The sequence below is a fragment of the Lonchura striata genome, chromosome 8 (assembly GCF_050655825.1).
Source record: "Lonchura striata isolate lonStrDom1 chromosome 8, ASM5065582v1, whole genome shotgun sequence".
Lineage (NCBI taxonomy): Eukaryota > Metazoa > Chordata > Aves > Passeriformes > Estrildidae > Lonchura > Lonchura striata.
The window spans coordinates 10,755,210-10,774,095 of record NC_140710.1 but is presented as its reverse complement, the minus strand read 5'-3'; the positions used below and the strand labels follow the sequence as shown (position 1 = coordinate 10,774,095).

General features: G+C 38.1%; 1 protein-coding gene across 9 annotated transcripts in view; it reads left to right on the top strand.

Moving 5' to 3' along the window:
• Positions 1 to 18,886, top strand: part of ST3GAL3 (ST3 beta-galactoside alpha-2,3-sialyltransferase 3) — a 186,110-nt gene that overhangs the window by 54,451 nt on the left and 112,773 nt on the right. For all 9 annotated transcript variants that reach the window (XR_014956868.1, XM_085585744.1, XM_085585749.1 and 6 more), the window contains one exon: positions 3,834 to 3,876. Coding sequence is in view for 8 of the 9 variants with exons in the window: in XM_085585744.1 (XP_085441870.1) it covers positions 3,834 to 3,876 (43 nt within the window). In the remaining variant the exon portion in view is untranslated. The remainder of the gene's footprint in view (positions 1 to 3,833; positions 3,877 to 18,886) is intronic.

Here is an 18,886-nt window from a genome sequence, read left to right as displayed (position 1 = left end):
ATTACCAGTTAAACATAGAGCTAGAGCTGCATATCGCCCGTCTTTAAAAAAAAATGGTTAATTTTCTGTTTCTCTAGGCAATGTTCTTTGTACTGTGCATCTAAGTAGCTGGCTGCTAAAAGGGTTAGCACTCAAGGGTTAGTATCAGTGAAATTGGTTACAGGTAGTTTGAAAGGATAAAACCACTATGGCAAGTTAATTCCTGGACTGTTGATTTCAAATTAGTAGCATAAGGGGAAAATTTTGCCCATTTTGCTTCTATATAGCAATATTGGCTGCAGATGCAAAAGGCAATTTGAATACTTGCTAGATACTGTACACTGGGCTTTATGGCTTCCTGGGTGGGCTGCATGGAGTTTTTCAGACATGATACAATGCATCTCTCATGTGTAGCCTGCTACCTGGATTTCTGTTGGATTCTTTGGAGGAATTTCCATGCTAATGCCAACATTGAATTTGGCACGGGATTTGCATAATTTATAGAAATTGCTATTCTTGGCTCTATTTCTTTTCATGTAATCCCAATTACATGCCTTATTATGAAATAGTTGTTAGTTCGTAGATTCTTATTCAGTTCTGATCTTCCTGGAAATGTAGAAATGCATTTTGGTTTTGACCTAAGATGACTTCTTGTTCTTATGGTGCATGATGAAACTTCATTTCCCATGTTTATTCACTTCTGTGCACTGCTGTGCTACATTGCCAGCTGAGATCTGTAGGTCCTTAGCATAGGTTATTGTGATCTTTAGAATGACTTGTGCTCTTCTAATAATGTTACTTTTATCTTTCATGGGCCTTTCAGTCTTCTGTGGGCTGAAATATTAAAGTCTTGTTCAGATTATGCCATGATGTTCTTCCAGGGGATGCAAACTAAGCTCTTTATTACCTTTATGCATTTTTTGCTTTAAAAGCAGATCCTGTGCCACAGAGCCATAGAGGTGGTCTGGAAGTTGGTGGGTCAGACATAGCCTGGGCTGGATCAGAACTACCAACATGCTTAAATGTGAAGGGAGTTCTCCAGACTGTACTTGTGAATGGCTCTGCATTGTCCTTCAGTGCAGAGACCCCCTAATGATTGGGGTGCTGGGGGAGGGTCATCATGATGATGTTGGTGGAGGCCAACATCAAACCACACTTAACATGGCCAGCTGGTCCAAGCTGATTTTTGGTGGAGAAGCTGGAGTCTTTTTATCTTGTTCTCTCTGTTTTATGCTATTTTCTCTAATATTCCAGCACTTCTTTATCTCACTACATGAAAATAAGGAGAAATATTTCTGTATATCAAGTGGTTAACTCGGTGAGCAGGGCTTTTAACTAAGGTTATGAGAGGAGGAAGCAATGTGTAAGGGCACAGAGAGGTGGCATGAGTGCCAAGACAGGCTATTGCCACCTCTATTTTCAATGGAGAAAAATGTAGGAATGGGACTGCCCCTTTCTTGAGCTATGAGCTGTGTGATCAGTTCAGTTCCTCTCCTGGAATTATCATACCCTGACCAAACTGTGTTTTAGATTCAGTTGTACTTTGATTTAGTGGATCTGTGTTTCATCTTGTTTTAATTTAGATACATAACTCCAGACAAGGGTTGCCTTTTCCTAGCCTCTGTGTGTTTGGCTTTCTTCCAATATTTGGACTTTATCTGTCTTTTGTGAGTCCAGGGCACTTCCAGCCAGCATGTGGGCTGACTTTTGGCCCCTGTATTTGCAATGATACAGCTAAATGACACTGTAAGTCTGTAGCCAGACTGCAATTTTTGCTAAAAAGGAGGATAACTTTGAATCTGTAATTTTGGAGAGTCCTAGTGTCTTTCCTGGGGGAGCAGCATGTGATAGAGATTCATTTCCAAGCTAATAGTAATGCTGACTTCCAAAAGTGCCCATGAGTGTGAGATGGTCCATGGTGAGAGCAGCATTTCTCTGCCTGCAGTAGCTTGTACATCTCACCTACCAACAAGAGGAAGGGGCGTGGATGCTTCTGGTTTGATGTTACAGCCTGAAACTGTACTTACACCCTACTGAAAATCAAGAACATACCCTGCATCTGGCTTGAAACCAGAAAGGTTTTTTTGTTTTCTAATACTTTTTTTTGGAAAGTGCCTGTTGCAAGGTAGTTGACATGTAGTTTTAAGAAATTACTTTGTATCTCTGTCAGTAATAATCAGTGAACTTCAAAACTTAAAGCCTGGGGAAGGTGAAACAGTTGTGACAAACAAATGAGAAATCTTGTGAAACATTGCAGTGGAAGTCTGTCCTTAGTGTTTAGCTCATGTCTGTGTTCTGGTGCTTTAGTTGCAAAGCTGATGAAGTGCTGATTTAATATAAAGTCCAGGATGCTGTTGTATTTATGAGGTGATATATCTCTTATTGCATTTCCTCTTTTTGTATTTCCTGTTGGGAAGAAGGGAATGTTGGTTTGAATGAGATAAGACTAAAGACAAATGGGTCAGTGGCTATGGGTGGTTTTGAAAAAAGAGTTATTAAAAAAAAAAAAAATCTTTCTGGCTGTTTGCTTAGTACAGATGTTTGTTTTAGGAGTCAGAAGGGTTAATAAAAATTGAAGGCATATTTCTTCTTATGGAATGGATACCTTCCTATGCACAATCCTACTGGCGGTGGAGGTGAGGTTGTACAGGACATAATTTCTTGTGGGAAGAAATTATGAGGAAAGCAGCACATAGGGTAACAGAGCTGTCAGTGTGTGGAGAGTGGAGGAGAGATGCACAGGTGGAGTGAGGATGGTGGGTGGCACTCGAGTGCTGGCAGGGAACAGACAGGATGTGCCAGTATCAAGCATGCACGTGTTCTGCAGCTTCTGTTACCTAAGTGATGTCAAATAGAATACTTCCCTTGGCTCAGGAACTAAGTCTTAATGGGATTGAAACCAATGGCACAGTTTACATTGACCTATCTGGTGCAGTCATTGTGTCTGAGGTACATGTTTAGGCTTGGCTGTTCTGCCAGTAAATGAGAATGAAAAGCTTGTGATCTTCAGAGGTGAACTACTGCACCAGAAATTCTACAGGTGTCTCGTGAGAAAAGTAATCTTATATTTCTAATGAGGTCTTTCTAAAAGCTAATAAGAATTTTTTTTCTTGTTGTTGTTTCTTTTAATCTCTGTTTGGGTTATCTTTTACTTCTCTGTTTGTATTTTTTTTTTATTGTATAGCTGTGAGACCCAGGGGTCCTCAGTGTGAGGAGGCCCCTGAGCTTAACCCAGCTCAAGAACACTGCACCTTTTCCATGTGTATCTCATGTGAATTCTAATAGGATTTTTTTTGTATCCAGTTTTACAAGATCACAATATATTCAGAGATGCTGAATAAAAAGCTTGTTTTGTACATGAGATAGATGTTCTGAATGATAGTTTTGTTTCTGTACCTATCCCCTGTTCATGACATAAACTGACTTTGCAGTTTCTTACTGAATAACACCTGAATTTGAAGCATTTTGGGTTGGAATAGACAAGGAATGAAGAAAAATTTCAAAACTCTGCACATCAGAACTTAGGAGGAATGTTTTTCATACAGTTTAGTGTCAAAATTATTTGTACAGCAAGCAGGAAGGCTTTGTTTATCACTGCATAAGTGGTTTCAGTAATACTTTTTATCGCTCTGGATAGTTTGCTTAATTTTAGTGGTTTCTAAATTAATGGTTACCCATGTGTTCTCTTGCTGTGGTATTTCCTGGGGATTGAGAAATGATAATTTAGGAATATCTTGGAGTAACAATAATCTGTATTAACAGCTGCTATAAGGACTTACTGCTGTTTGGTTTTGCTGCCTTTTGCAGAGGAGACTCTTGCAGCTTTTATGATATTGTGTCCTTTTCTTTTCCAGAATATGACAAACTGGGCTTTCTCCTGAACCTGGACTCAAAATTGTAAGTAGAACAGTAGGATTCTTCTTCACTTCTGTAGTTACAGCTTTCTGTTGTAAGCAACTTTTATATCACCTGGGCAGCTGGCTCACTAGACTCCACACTTCTTCCTGGGACTGCCAAGTCCTGCAGCAACCTGGCAATTGCAACTCCTTTCCTTGCACTAGGCTTCGCAGACCAGCTTGGATTGTGGTTCACTGTCATTAATTCCTTAATAACTGATCAAGAGTCTATAAATACCCATTTGAAGCCATGACTGTCAGTCTGTTCTTGATATCCTCTTAATCTTCCAAATGAAAAATTAATTACAGATGTGAAAGTAGTAGAAATGTGAATCTACAATTTGCTGGGATGCTTAGGAGTTTATATTTCCTTTCTCCTTGTTCCTTTAAAAATGGATACTTCTATTTTTGTTGATAAAATAGAGCAGAAAGAACCTCAGCACAAGGCAGGGACCTCTTGCTATGTCAGAAGGATGCTGCAGGGCTGAAGGATGAAGATGCTTCTCGTGCTTTTTGCCTTAAATCAGTCGAATTGAGCCTGGGTTGCCGAACACTAGGGGTCAGTAGCGACCCTGTTTCTGGGGTCAGCAACCTGATGGAATTTTTTTGGTGTTGGGAGAAAAACACTACTAAAAGTAGAAAAACCTTCTACTTAAAAGGTCCCAGTCTCGTGGCTTTGAATGACTTGAGAATGCATCCCCTGCACAACATGTCATATCAATATAAACCCCGTTCTTAATGTTTTGAAAATATCATGGTACCTATAGGGTGAAAAAATTCACTTTAGTGATGATGAGCAGCCTGTGAGCTTCCATAATGGAATAAAAGCTCCTAATTGTGTTAACTGCTGCTTGCAGGAGATGAGAGAGTCTCTATGTAGGAGCTTCTTTTGCAGAAGCAGCTGGGTACATAAACTCACTTATAGTAACATATGGCAAAAAGATTGCAGAATGCATATGAGAAAGAAAGAATTTTGATTATTTGTTTATTTATTTTCCTTCAAAGGCTCTGTGTCTTGCTCAGTGGTCAGGAAGGATAGCGATGACGGCGTGAATAGCTCAAGGTTTCTTTCTGGTCTCATTCAGTGTAGTGTTCCACGCAGTTTTTGTTGCATGCTGTCTGGAACCCATGCTGGTGGCACAGCTACCCATTTTCTTTGTTAAATTTTCTGTGTTGGGACATCCCAGTGATTTAGAGACAATAGTATGTGTATCCATATGACAGTGTGGGATGAGATTCACATGCTACATTACCTTCAATTTATACATGTAGAAGTCAAAGCGAAGAGATTAATCCAAAATTGTGAAGTTGGTAAAGTAACCTTTGAGTGAATGTCTGGATGTTGGAGAGGGAAAATGTTTAAGTTTTTAACTAGACTGTTTTTTCCCAGGCTTTGTGTATTTTGTAATGTCCAGTTTATTGAACATGCCCGCTGACTGTCCACACACAGCTGTCATCCCAGTCTGTGCTGCATCCAAACCACTACTTCAGTCGACCTCTTTCTCCTCCTTCTGATTGCTCTGTTCTTTTCATTTTGCTTTTAGCAAATCCCCTTGAGTCTTTCTTCCCCTCAGGCCTCTGTTCCATTCTTTTCCCCCTTCTTTGCTGACTTACCTGTTTGATTACAGCTCTCCGAGGCACAGTCTGCTTTTTCGTATTCTTCAGCATGAGGCCAAGTGAAGCTTTTACCTGCTAGAAGGCTTCCAGAACACTGATCTATTTTCTTAAAACCTACCCATTAGTTTGATTAAAAAAGGATTTTGTTGACTACTTAAAAATATATGTTTATATAGTACTCTAAATATGCATGTTTATTTTTCAAAGTCCTAAATTTAGCTTCTAGAAAACACTTGTAACAGAATCAGCATGATTAGATAAATACTACAAGTTAACTTAAGAAAAAAGAAAGCAAGTACTATATGTAGGTGAAATAACTTTTATTTTTTAACTGCAGGTTTGTTAGGTGTTTTGGTGTTTTTTTTTTCTTTTTGTTGTGGTTTATTTGTTTCTTCTGTGGAATTAAAGCTGATTCTGCTTTGAGATTAGAGCTGAGGACCTGCAGACATCACTTTGGGCCTGAAGTATTCTGGGTTTTTTGTTTTTTCTTTTTAATAGCATGGAAGACAGAAAATGGCTGAAAATATAATAAAACATAGGAAATAAATTTTGGAAGAAAAATGGCAGATAGTCTAGAGGACTTTGCTACCATTCTACAAATTCGCCTTTTGTAGTCAGAAATTTTGTGATACCAAATTTCTAAGTACAGACTAAATTCAGTGGGATTTAATGATTTAAAATACTTGCTGTGACTGAGTCAAGATGGTACCATCATAGAAGCACTTTCTGGTTAAAAAAAATGTTTAGAGTTGAAAGGGCTAATATGTTCTGCACTGATGACTTTATTGGCAGAAATAATTGAATTGTGTCTGTTGTGATATAATCGTTCTGGTGGAATCTTGCCATAAATCATAACTTTATAGGGTTCACTTAATTGACAGCATGTGAGAATCTTGTGTGACTTGAAGCACTTAGGGCAACAATTAGTTTTCTTTGGATTTTTTTTCTTAATCTTTCGTTTGCTCAAAACCTGTAGCTGGTTGTGCCAGTTGATGTCATTGAAATTAATGGCCCATAAGATGAACATTTTCTATAAAGGTAGAGCTGCATTACACCTTAAGTACTCTGACTTGCATTTGGAATGTCATATAAAGGAAAACATTTGTCATTAGTAAGTAGTAATGTGTCCATTTGCCTTTGCATTTTTAGCTTTTTCGTGCATTGCTACTTTAATGTCCTCTGCCCTGCAGACATCCTGAGTCTGTTATTCAGTTATAGTACAGTCTGCTGTGGTTACAGGAATGTAATGGTTTTGTTCTCTCTGAATTCATGGAAATGCTAATGAAACCAGATTTGTTCACTTTGGAAGGAATTCTGTCAGAAGCACTAGAGTAGTGTTTTCAGTGGGAGCTGATAAATGACTTGCTGTAATTAGGGAGGCTGGCATGGACAGGGATCTCACCTGTAAGGGGATGGCCACTTTTAAAGATACTGTATGGAGGCTTCATGGAAATGACAGGCTCTGGTCAGTCTTGTTGGAAAGAAGAATCTTAACATGTAAGATGCTTACCTTCTGGTGCCTGTGCCTAGGAAAGATCTTCTTTAGAAAGTCTAACAGTTTTTAAAGGGCAGGATGGTATCCAGGTGGAGATGGTTAATGACACACAGGGTGAATAGAAAGCTGAGGACTTCCATAGGCAATGCAGTTTATGAATGAATTGTTCCCTTAGTCAAAACAAGACATAAGTCTCCTTAGGACCAGTTTAGTGAAAAAGATCTGTTGCAAGAGGAGTTTATGTTTTAGTTGTGTTTATAATGACCATAGCATCATTACCAGAATTAGAATATCAAAGCAAAATATGCACTAAGTATAGAAACAGGCCACTTGCATTTGTTTCTCTCTGCTAAAGAGTTTTCCCAAGCAGCAGAAACCTTTTCAAAACCTGTAAGGATAACATCTGACATTTGCTGGTTGTGTAGAGAAAAACACACAAAAACTATGCTACAACTCGCAGATTTTCATTCTCAGAGGGTCAGTAGTTCCCGAACAACTTAAGGCTATCAATCACTTTAGTGACTCAGCCAGTGGATTACTGGATGCCACCAAATGCCAAGATTTGCAGTTACTTCTAACATCTGTGCTTGGCAAGGAGTTGCATGCTTTTGTTATTATTAAATATTTATATTGTAGTAGTTCTTTGACACTGGCCAGGTCTTAGAAACAAGAGTCTCATTCACTACAAATTCTGAATCATTCCCCAAGCAGAATCTATGTTTGCATTGAATTAAATGAGATTTCCAAAGGAGGATCATGAACGTGGAGTTAATTATAGACTGTATTTAATGCTTATTAAGTGGGCCAAACTAGAGGTTGTATTGTCATTCTTGTTACTTAGTACTCTCTGAATGCTTGGTTTAGTCACCTTAATGACTGCTTTGTGTCTGCCTTGGCAGATTGCAAGTGTAGATTCACTTGTGTTGAGCATATGAAAAGTTCCTTTTTGTGACCAGTGATTTGGGGGCTTCTCCCTCGTGTTGTGCCTCTGTGCCACCTTTCCTTCCTGCTCTGCTGGTGTGTCATTTCCTCAGTGGGATGGAAGCTTGGTGACTGCTTCTGCCCCTCTTTCAAACTCATCCTTCAGAAACTACTTTCAAAGAGACTTCAGCAGGTACACTGGGGGTTTGATGCTTCTGAACAGAGAAATGTCCCCCTTAGGAACTTGGTAGATATTTTCACCTTCTGCCTTGTCAAAACCTTGGATGTCAAAATCTCAGATGGTGACCTGGGAAAAATCTTCCCAGGTTTACCTTTGACTGGGGTAGAACCAGTCCCTCATAAATTTTAACAAATGTTAGGAGATACATATGAGTTTCATGGAAACATTTTGCACTTAAAACAGGGGGTCTTGTAATTTTCTTTCAAGATAGGAATAGGAAAAAAAAGGTTGCTGCCCCTCTCAATTGGAAAACTGGCAATAAGATCACTATGGTTAATCACAATAACATAATCTTAACATATGAGTACACTCAATTAGCAATATGATATATATTTTATATTGGTATATATTTTATATTGTGTACTTTGGAACTCTTTAGGCAGAACTTAACTAAAAGAAAGAATATTTTTTCCAATAGGCTTTGTGTTTTGCAAGACATTTTGTGGTGTTATGTATTTACATACTTTTTCATTATTATAGAATAGATTGGGAAGGTGCAGCAAAGATTTTTTGAATATTCATGATGATTTCAACTTCGTGTTAAAAAGACAAAAAAAATGTGTCATTGCTGGGGGGGGAAGCCAGAAATAACAACCTTCACCCTGCAAACTCAGATGAAACTTGATCTAGACTTTGAAAAGACCATAAAAATGGAGAGAGTTTAGGCTAGGGAAACACACAGATTGGGTTACTTATGTTTGTTGAAATTTCTTTACTTCAGAGCTTTAATAATGAAGAACTGAAACAGAGCCCCTTTCCCTCATTTTTTTTTCTAGGCTGGGAGGCTGCTTTGAAACTGTTTGTGTCTTTGTGTGGTACTTTGCCATTAAACACTGTAAAAATAAGCAGTAAACGTGTTGGAATGCTGGACTTTCCCCATGCCTGGTGCTGTGGGATTTCTTTCTGCCCTGTTTTTTCTTTCAGTTTGTCTTTTTGTATTCCTGCAATCCTGAATGAGGCACAAAAGAAAAGAAGTGAGTAGTCCCAATGATATCCTGTCCTGCCTAAGACTGAGAGTGTCTCTCAGAGGCTAAATGAAGGGATTCTGACCATCACATGAAGAGTCTCCTGATGCTTTTTCTGAAAGATTATTTAAAGGCTTAGCATGCTTTATGGCACTGGTATTTTTCTGGCAGTTAGTTATTTATTTCTCTGTCATTTCAGATTTTTATTTTATCTCCTCCTTCCTAATCTCTTCCACTCTGTACTAATTGTTTGAGCATTTGAAATAGTTAAGAAAATTAACCTGAGCTATTTATAGCAATTCAGTTACCTGGCTGTTTGTTGTTCATCCATTGAACCTCTCCCACATTTGAGTGGGATGCAACTGCCATCCCTGTTTTTGTTTTGCTCTTCCTCATTCATTTCAGTTTATTTCAGTTTTGATCCTCTGGCATTCTGATAAGGATTTCTTACATGAGTCTTTATTATGTAACTTTGGGACTCTTGTGTTAGTCACAGTCTCAGTTGATGAAGAAGATAAAAATGGTAGAATTCAGAATTGCTGGCAGCTTAGATAGAATTGATTCATTGCTTGATTTGTTAAGTGCAAACAAAGTCAAGAACTTATGTTTGGTGCCTTTAAAAGGGCCAGTTTCCTGAAGCTGGAAGTAATTATGAATCAAACCATAAGGGAAAAGCATGTAAAGCAAGAAATATGAATGACTGGGCATTGTTTGGAGCAGTTTTATACAGTTTGCCCCAAAAATTCAGTTTCATAAGAAAGAAATGCTCATGGAAAAATAGTTTTATTAAGAGTATAAGGGGAGACAGTGATAATGTATTTATAGAAAAGGTATAAGTGTGCAATAAAAGCACAGTTTTGTTCTGCTTGGATGGGGGAAAAATACTCTCCTTAATATCAACAATAAAATTTCAAGCAGTAGATACCTAAGTTTATGTGCTTTAGAATTGGTATGGCTGCATAAGATTCTTGAAAGAATTTCTGAAGTAGCAGAGGACTTTTTGGACCACTAGAGATTATTAATAAATCTTCAAACACTAGGGGTTCTCCATATCCTTGGCAGAAAATTGAAGTACAAATATTTTAAAAGCAAAAGGGAATAACTCATAAGCTTTTCAATCCATTTTTCATTTTGAGAACAATAGCATATTTGCCAATATGAGTTTCCACAGAGAAAAAAGAAGTAATACTTATAGTTCCAGTCATTGTGCTTACTAAAATATGAACACTTTTTTAAGATGGGCTTGTTCTTCATGTGAGTATCCATGAAGGTGCCTGCTATGTGTAAGATTGATTTCTTCCTTGATATGTTCATCTTAAAACTAAGTTTGTATATTTTGTGTTCTTCTAACCAGCCAGATGAGTTGCATAAAATTAGGAAATCTCAGTTCTTTTTTCCCCACTTTGTATGTGTAAGGTGGAATGCATACTCTGCTTGTAGCTCTTCACCACAAGTAGCATTAACCTAATTAAATCTTTGTGTTCCTGGAGTGAATATGGTTACAACTCGTTACAATTGTCTACTATTGTTGTTCTACTGATGTTACTTGTGCAAAAAGTTTTGCAGTTTTTTGCATTCACAGAAGGCTAAATTTACTTTAGTAGCAAAACTCTGTTCAGGGAATATCTAATAGCTCATAAATGGCATGGGGGTTGTCATGTTCCTTGTTTTCTTGAGAGAAGAGCGCATTAAAAGCTACACTTCATATGCTTCCTTCAGAAATCTGTTCTAAAACTGAGAGACAAAATATCTTCCTAGAAAGACCTTCTTGTTCCCTGAATAACTTGAAAAAAATTGAATGAATCAGGCTATCTAAGCGTTGCTTATTCCTAAAACTTCAGTTAAAGAGATTTTGGTTTTGATAGGAATTTATGTTAAAACACTAGCATTCATCATTTTATTCTTAATCTGGGTCATAAAGAGCAAAGCACCAGCACACATTGTGCAAGCAGATGATTTGTTGCTGCCTGTATTGAATCAAAGCAGTTGTAAGCTTATCCTTAAACTCATGCAAGAGCTTCCTCTCTTCAAAATCCTGAAGGTGTGTGTGTGATCACCAAGCATCAACCCTTCTGTGCCTGCCTGCAAGGCAGCAGTGTTCCACCTCCAGAGGGAAACCTACTTCCCTTTTGTGTTCTCTTGGAAATGTTGTAGGGAACCCTCATCAAATGATTGAGTGAGAATCAAGTGTATTCCAGCAGGTGAACATTATCTGTTTTACCAAGCCTTCCTCTGAGCCTTGTCACTAACTCTGAAGAGCACACTTGCTATGGTATCCAGACACAGCTCTTTGTCAGCCCTTAATTTATAAGCTGGTTCTGAGGAGGTTTTGTAAATGGAGTGTATGGAAAGAGACAACTTAGTGTACTCAGTCTGCCTCTCATTTTGTCTCCTGCATTGCTATCATGTGTGCAGAGACATCAAAGCATTGCTGTCTCATTCTGCTAAGATTGCCATACATAAATTTTAGAGTATGTAGTCGGTCATCAAGGCAGGAAAGAGTTTACTGGAACAAACACATACAGACTTCTTGTATGCTGAGGAAGGACAGTAAAACCAAGACCTACTTTTAACAGCTGTGATTAGCATCTGTTAGGTAAGAAAACAATATCTTATTATGCTGCAAGAAGGGAAGAAGCCTTACTGTTGTGTTTGAGAACTGTCTAGCAGAAGAGAGGAATGAAGGAAACTGAAGGAACTCTCTTCCTTCAGGGATATTTTATTTAACTTGTTCTGTTCCCAATCTTAAGGCTGGAAACCTGATAGTAAATTGTGATGACTAAACACCTCTTTATTTTAGTTGTTCTAGGACTGAAGGACAAGGTAAGTTTTGATTAGGTTGATACATATAGGATATGCTTTTTCCTTCAGGAAGCATGATGTTGCTGCTAGCATCCTTGAACCATCTGCACTGGAGAAGTGCTCCAAAGGACTGCACTTGGACTAGGACTGGTGGAAGAGGTGATGGTGTGTGCAATAAACAAAACATGATGAAGGCTACTTTGCAGCAGGAAGGTTAATGGCAGCTGTGTCTGAGGTGATGTGTCGGGGAAGGAGTCATAGAACAGTTGTTGCTGTAAGATGTTTTTGAGGTTATGGGAGTTTTAATTAAATTATGAGGCTGAGATGAGCTTTTCTCTATTTGCTTTGGGAAAACCAGGCAATTAAATTAATTTTAATGAAATACTTTTTATTCCAGCATTACAGAGAAGCTTATGTGATTCTTTGTCAGTTCACAACAGAAATTAAAATAGGCAGAAATGCTAGTTCTAACACTAGCTTGCAGCCCCATTCCTGCTCTAAGAAATGAGAATCAGGACCACAAAGGGAGGGACAGAAAACTGAGAACATGTATGTGCTGTTCCTGCCTTGTCTGCTGTGCAATCTGTTCTAACTCATCAAAGAATAAACTGAAAAGCCAACAGTGTTTTAAATTTCCATACTGAATGTGTTTGGGTAATTCTGGTTGATTTTAGACTTCTAAATTCTTACTTAGAAATATCTTCCCCCTGGCTCCTTAAAAGAATTAATCTTGAAGACCTCAAAACTGTGAGCGGTGTCCTGTACAGTTGTGAAATGTCAGGTGCCTTCCTCCTGTCCCCTTTCATCCTCTTTTAGTGACCCTTTTTTATATCATTGAAGGCAGAAATTTCCAAAGGTGGTTGTATCACTGGACTGTTTGAGTCAGGACTCTAGATCTGTATAGGATTCAAAGCTGTATTTTAACATCATGGAACTTGGCTCAGTTGATTTTGTCAAGTGTTGCTATTTTGGTGAATTAACAAGGAGAGGATAGAATTTGTCCTGTTAAAAAGGGAAGCTCAGCCTTGGAGCTCTCCTTTATCCTGTTCACCAAACAATTTGGAAAAAACATTTCTCTCTGTCTCAGAGCCATGAATAACCACCTGATGTAGGGCCGGTGTTCAGTGAAGTTATGATGATACAAGATGAAGGACAGCCTGATTAATTGGACTATTCACAGTTCTTTGAGACAAACTTCATTGAGTTCTCTGACTCATGGTTCTTACCTATGGCAGTTTGGACAGTTGGTTGGGCAGCCTTTTCAGACAAACAGCTGCTCTTTGAAGCCAAGGAAGAAAAATAAAGGTATTTATCTTAGCAGAGGAACATTCACTAGAACAATGTATGGAGTAAACAGCAGGACTTTTTTGATCTTAGTGATTCTGCAGCTGTTCTTACTGTTAAAGGTTGCAGCTATTCTCTATTTTCCCTACAGCAGTTTGGATTTTGTTTAGTTTTGTGAGGGCACTTTTAGCCACAGTAACTGCAAGGGTTCTTCCAGGACACGGTTGTGCTCTGTATTTACAGCAAAGTTTCTGAAGGAAATATTTTTCCTCCCGTAGCATTCTTCTTCTTAAGGTTTCAGTGTGGTACGTACTAGATTAATTGATGTCTGCTTGAATTTATGACATCTGTCTCTAATAGAGGTCAGTGGAGACAGCCTTTTTTGGACTACTGCTTCAGAAAGAGGAGTGAGGAATATTCAAAACCTCATGACTATATACAGCATTTTGTAAAACTACTGTTAAACCACATTCCCCAATTGTGAGGTCACCTCTGCATACCATCTAGAGCACTTCATTCACTGACCAGTCTTTTTTTCCTCTGAATTTCAGTCCAGTCTGAAGATGGGGGAAGCACCCTTGCCATATCAAGTTGGCTTTTTCTTTTGTTCAGAAGAGTTAATTTTAATGTTATTTTTTCCCAGGCTGTCCAGACCTTCTAAAGAAGAGTTTAAAGGGCAGCTTTTATCCTCCTTAGCCCTGGAAAGTTACTGAAGAAACTAAAAAGGGAGGGTGTTGTCAAGTGTTTGTGTTAGATTTTCATCTCTTTCAGTTGCCGAGAGAGATCTTTCCAAGTGGAGTTTATTCCCCTAAGGTTTGGTGTCTTCCAGCTGTCTGTGCAATCAACAGAAAGGGCTGGATTTATTTTGTGGGAAAATAAAAATGGCTAGACCAAAGACTTACCTGCTCCAATATCTTGTCTCAAAATGCTCCCCTAGTTTAGGGAAGGAGAAAAATACACAACTGTGGCACTGTCCATGCTCCAGTGTCTGCTCTCCAGCTTCTGAGAGGAGGAAGCTTTAGGGTTCCCAAGTTTGGGATGCTGTTAAACCTCTTAGTAGCTTTTGATCCCATTTATATATCTGGTGTCTATAACATACTGATGTGAGAAAATCTGCTTATTAACTGCATGTTATGTAAGTGCTTCCTTCTGTCTTTTACTACCTTCAGGGTAATTTTGCTTGATGTTTCAATGGTATGGGAAATAGTGAATAATAAATCATAGCTGACATTTTCCCTATCATTCTACACCTAGCAAAATGCTGAGTCCATAGTCTGGTGCATTCTACAATGCAATTAACTAAATTTTTCTGAAGGAAGATTTGGTGATTAAAACCTTAGTGTGACTAATGTTCTCATCTGGCATTTAGAATTGTTAAGCACTGGATTTTGACACTCAAATCTGCTAAAGTATATTATCCACAGACATACAACTGTAATTTTGGCTATGCTGCTCCAGGAATTCTTAGTTGAATTTTTTTTCCCCACAGCTATAGGCTTTGGGGAAGTATCTTTGTTTTCAAATGTACTGATTCCTGTTAGTTTGTGCAGAAGATTCCTGGATTCTAATTTGATTGAATTATTTATTCTCATCTCTTTAGCACTTGTTTGTCTCTCCTGGACCTACACTGCCGAGCTCATTATACTACAAGTAGAAAAACCCTGTTCCCTGTCCGAAGAAAGCATGGCCTGTTTGGAGATATAACAGATGAGGGTTGGTGAAGAATTATGGGTTACAGCAACAAAATTATGACACTGCAATTTATCTTCCTTTGTTCCTTTTCTTGACAAAAATTGATGTGATAGGTGACCATTTTATTTCCTATTGCACTTGTAGTTGCTTTACTTTATGGCCATTGCACTAAGAGTGGTTTTTGAGAGGCATTTAAAATAGCTAATCACAGCATTAAATTTCTGCAGATTTTGAGAATCACATAGCCTAATATCAGGGAGCAGTATAATTTCTGACTTTGCAGAAGCAAGAGTTCATTTTGACATTCTTTAGAAGGTTCTTGAAAAAGGAGCTCGGTCAGGAATCCCAACTGACTGCTGAGTTTTTATTGGCTACTGAGTCCTAACACATCCCATCTCCAGAGAGTGTGGTTATCCTCCATTAGGTTATCCTTGTCTCCTATCTGTAAAACCAGAATGCTGATACTTATCACTGAGGATGGAAACCCAGTAATTTTGGACTTAAGAAAACTAGAACAGATAAAAGTCCAGATAAAATATATGTTGAGGAATTGTGTTGATTGTCAGCAAGTTATTTCATCATTAAGTTATATGTTTTTTGTCCAAAGATTAGTAAATAATCGAAAATTCAGGAAGCAATCAACTTCATTTTTTTTTCTTCCTTTGGTAAACAGCTGCCTTCTGTGAAAATAAAATTTCTGGATTTCATGCCTTTTGTTTTGTCTAATATTTGGTATTCTAGCCATTTGTTTTTTCCTTTCCATGTTTCTTTAAAAACACGAGCAAACCTGAAATTGACTGTTTTCTTTGCTCCTTATCTGTGTCTATTTGAACACAATTCTGCTTTTTTTCTGGGTTACTAGTCTTGAAGGTAAGATGTAACCAAAACAGATTTTTTTTTTTAAAGAGAAAGTTTACAGAAACCAAAGGAGACTGGAAGATCAGAGATATTACTCAATCTTGGAAGAGTATGCAGCATGAGGTCACATACAAAATGTGCCATGGACTTTGGATGGATTTTTTATCTTCATCCTTTAAATCTGTTTTTTGTTAAATTCAGGATTTGTTTCATTATTTACTTAAACAAATAAAAACTGTGTATCTTGAAATTTTTTATTCTTTTTTTCCACAAGAATACCAACACTTTTTTAGGTGTTGATAAAAGGTCATTAATTGAGAAGCTCCAGGCAGGGTCTTGGTCCTTGGAACTATAAGGGATGGTACAATGAGATATTCCTTTCTGATAGAGAAATCACTTACAGCTGTATTTCTTAAGATGTTTATGTATTTGGCATGGCTGAGACTAATCTGAGATGACTTCTTCTGCCTAGTGGTCTAATTTCTATTGCAAAGACTAGGAATGGAACTTAGCAAGGAAGTAGGTTCCTCATGACTTTTTTGCGTGTGGAAGCCCTTTCAGTGTGTTTGTGCAAAGATGGCATTTCAGAGGGTGAGTGGCATTGCAGTGTCACTGCTCTGAGCTGTCCTTGGCCCTCTGCCTGCCCTGCACTTCCCGAGGGTAGAACTGGCTCTGTGTCACCTCTTCCTTCAGGGCTGTGAAGGTAGGTCATGGGTTTTGTTGGAATGTCTTCAAAACTTTGTTTTCTGGGCCAATTTAATGTAACCTAATCTTCTTCAGCTGCTGTTCTTGAGTAGTCCAAATAAATAAATAGAACTATGTGTTGATTATCATTTCATGAGAAGCCACAGCTCTTGGTAGAGAAGCAGAATTAACCATTCATCATGTCATTTTAGAAACAAGGATTTGCATCATCTTTCCTTGTATTTGGCCATAGAACCTCCCTGGGGAATTTGCTTACATACTGGAGTAACATTTAAAAATATTTACATTTATTTTGCTGGCTATAGGGCAATAGATGCAGTTCCCATCTCTTTCCGTGTAAGCATTTTGCTTTTCTTCTTCTTTCTATCTATTCATTGCTTTCATTTGTTTACTTTTTCTTCAGCTGGAAAATAGCAAATATCAAATGATTAGGCTGCGTAATGCTTTGAACCCAAGTTTGCAAACGTGTAAGAACTGTAATTGGAGTTTCTTAAAATTCTGGTTCAGTGTTTCCCAACTCACACTGGTGAATGTGGATCTCCAGCCATGTACCCAGGGGAGGGTTTTGTGGAGGTGTGTTCCACTCAAGGAGATTCTACCAGAGTGACATGATGGTCACGACTCTACTTATGAAGGTGGAGAGGTGGAGATGCATTTTTCAGTGCCCTGGTGTACTGGATTGACAGCCCTGTAGGAGAATGTAAATGATTTCTCTTCCTCAGGCTGAGTAACAGTAACTGAGGAGCTGCATCACCAAACCTGCTGAAGGTGTCCTCCCTTGCCTTTAAGTAAGCTGGTTGTATTTGCTCTGAGCCTGGTAGTCTGTAATGAAGGGAAGAGTTGACAGAGCACTTACTTTTTCGCCTCTCTAATAGAATTCCTTGCCAGTTGGGCAGGAAGGGAGGGCTGGTTTATAGTTGTTTCTGGGGATTTCCCCATGAAATGGAATTTGTTGCTTTATAAGTATATATGATATTATGAAAAAGAATATGGAGGACTGGAAGCTGTTTATTTATTAGACTATAATGGCATAAAACAAATACCATTCAATTATTTGTGACCTTTTGATATTAAATGAAATACATACAAAGGCACATCCTAACCATTCTGCTTGTGTCTTCGGTAGTGTACTTTTTTTAGGAGTCTTACAATTTTGAAGCAAATCTTGTAACTAGTTCTTACTGTATACTGATTGAAATGTAATCCTGAGCTTATTTGAGGAAAACTGAACTGAAAGTTTTATTCCAGGAGTCTACAGAATTGTCCTTTGGCCAACACTGAGCCATGACTGTATATGGTGGATATGTCTGATCCAGGGAGTCCTACCTAAATTAAAATGCTCTGAATCTTACAGGGTTATAGCTATGGGGTCTCAGCAGTAACTGCTTTGATTGTGATCTGCCAAATTATATGCTCGTATTTCATTGTTGTTCCATATTACCTCGCTATGTTTCATATGCCTTCATTTCATGTTCTCATTCCATCTCCTATTCATTCTACATGTATCATGACAAAAGCTTTGTAGAGCTGCTGTGTAGGCAGAAGACGCAGGTTATTGTGAACCGAAGAGAAAGAAACCCCAAGGAGAAGGATCAGCCTAGCAAGCACATTGCCAAGGACTCCTTTTCCTTGTTTCAGAAATGTGTCAGTTCATATATTTTGTGTGCAAGAGTAACAGCAAGAAACATCAGTCCTCAAATAAGATGATCTCAAGTAGATGAAGTTTTTTGATTTTTACAATCCGCAATTTAAATTCCATGTGAAAGGCAAAGCAGCAAAATCTGTTTCTTCAAGTAGCTTTTGTAATATTCAGTTACATGAGCTTAGTTGTGGCCATTTTTTGAGTAATTTAAACACTACATTGTATTACTAATTTATTTTTTTAAAAGTACTTAGATTCTAGTCTATGAGGATGACATGCTGTCCCTGATCAGGACATGATGAAGGAATTAACCATGGTGACGTTTTCATATTTGAGATTAAAAGAAGGCACACGTCTGCCAAATGCAAGCAGAAGGAAAAATCTTGTTACTTTTTCTAAATCCTCTAAAAGCAGCTGGATTTTTAACTTATCCAAGTTGTGAAATTTTGTTGAGATTGATGTCCACATAACAGTGTAGAGAAGCACAGAATATCATAAGAATTCAGGATGTGTGCTGGTCTCATAAGAGAAAATTCAGGAAAAAAAGCAAGAGTGCATTTTCTCTTCAGTGGAATAAGCCAATTACTTCCCTTTAACTTCACCCTCATGCAGGCACTTGTTTAAAAACAGCAGATGTTTACAGTTACTGACAGTGACTTGTTTTTCTCATTTATTCTGGAGAAATTTTTTACTTTACTGGGTTTTTCCTGCGCAAAATCTGAGCAAAATTTAAAGGGTCCACAGTGTCATCTAATTACATTCTTTCTGCTGTCTCCACTAACTCTTTAA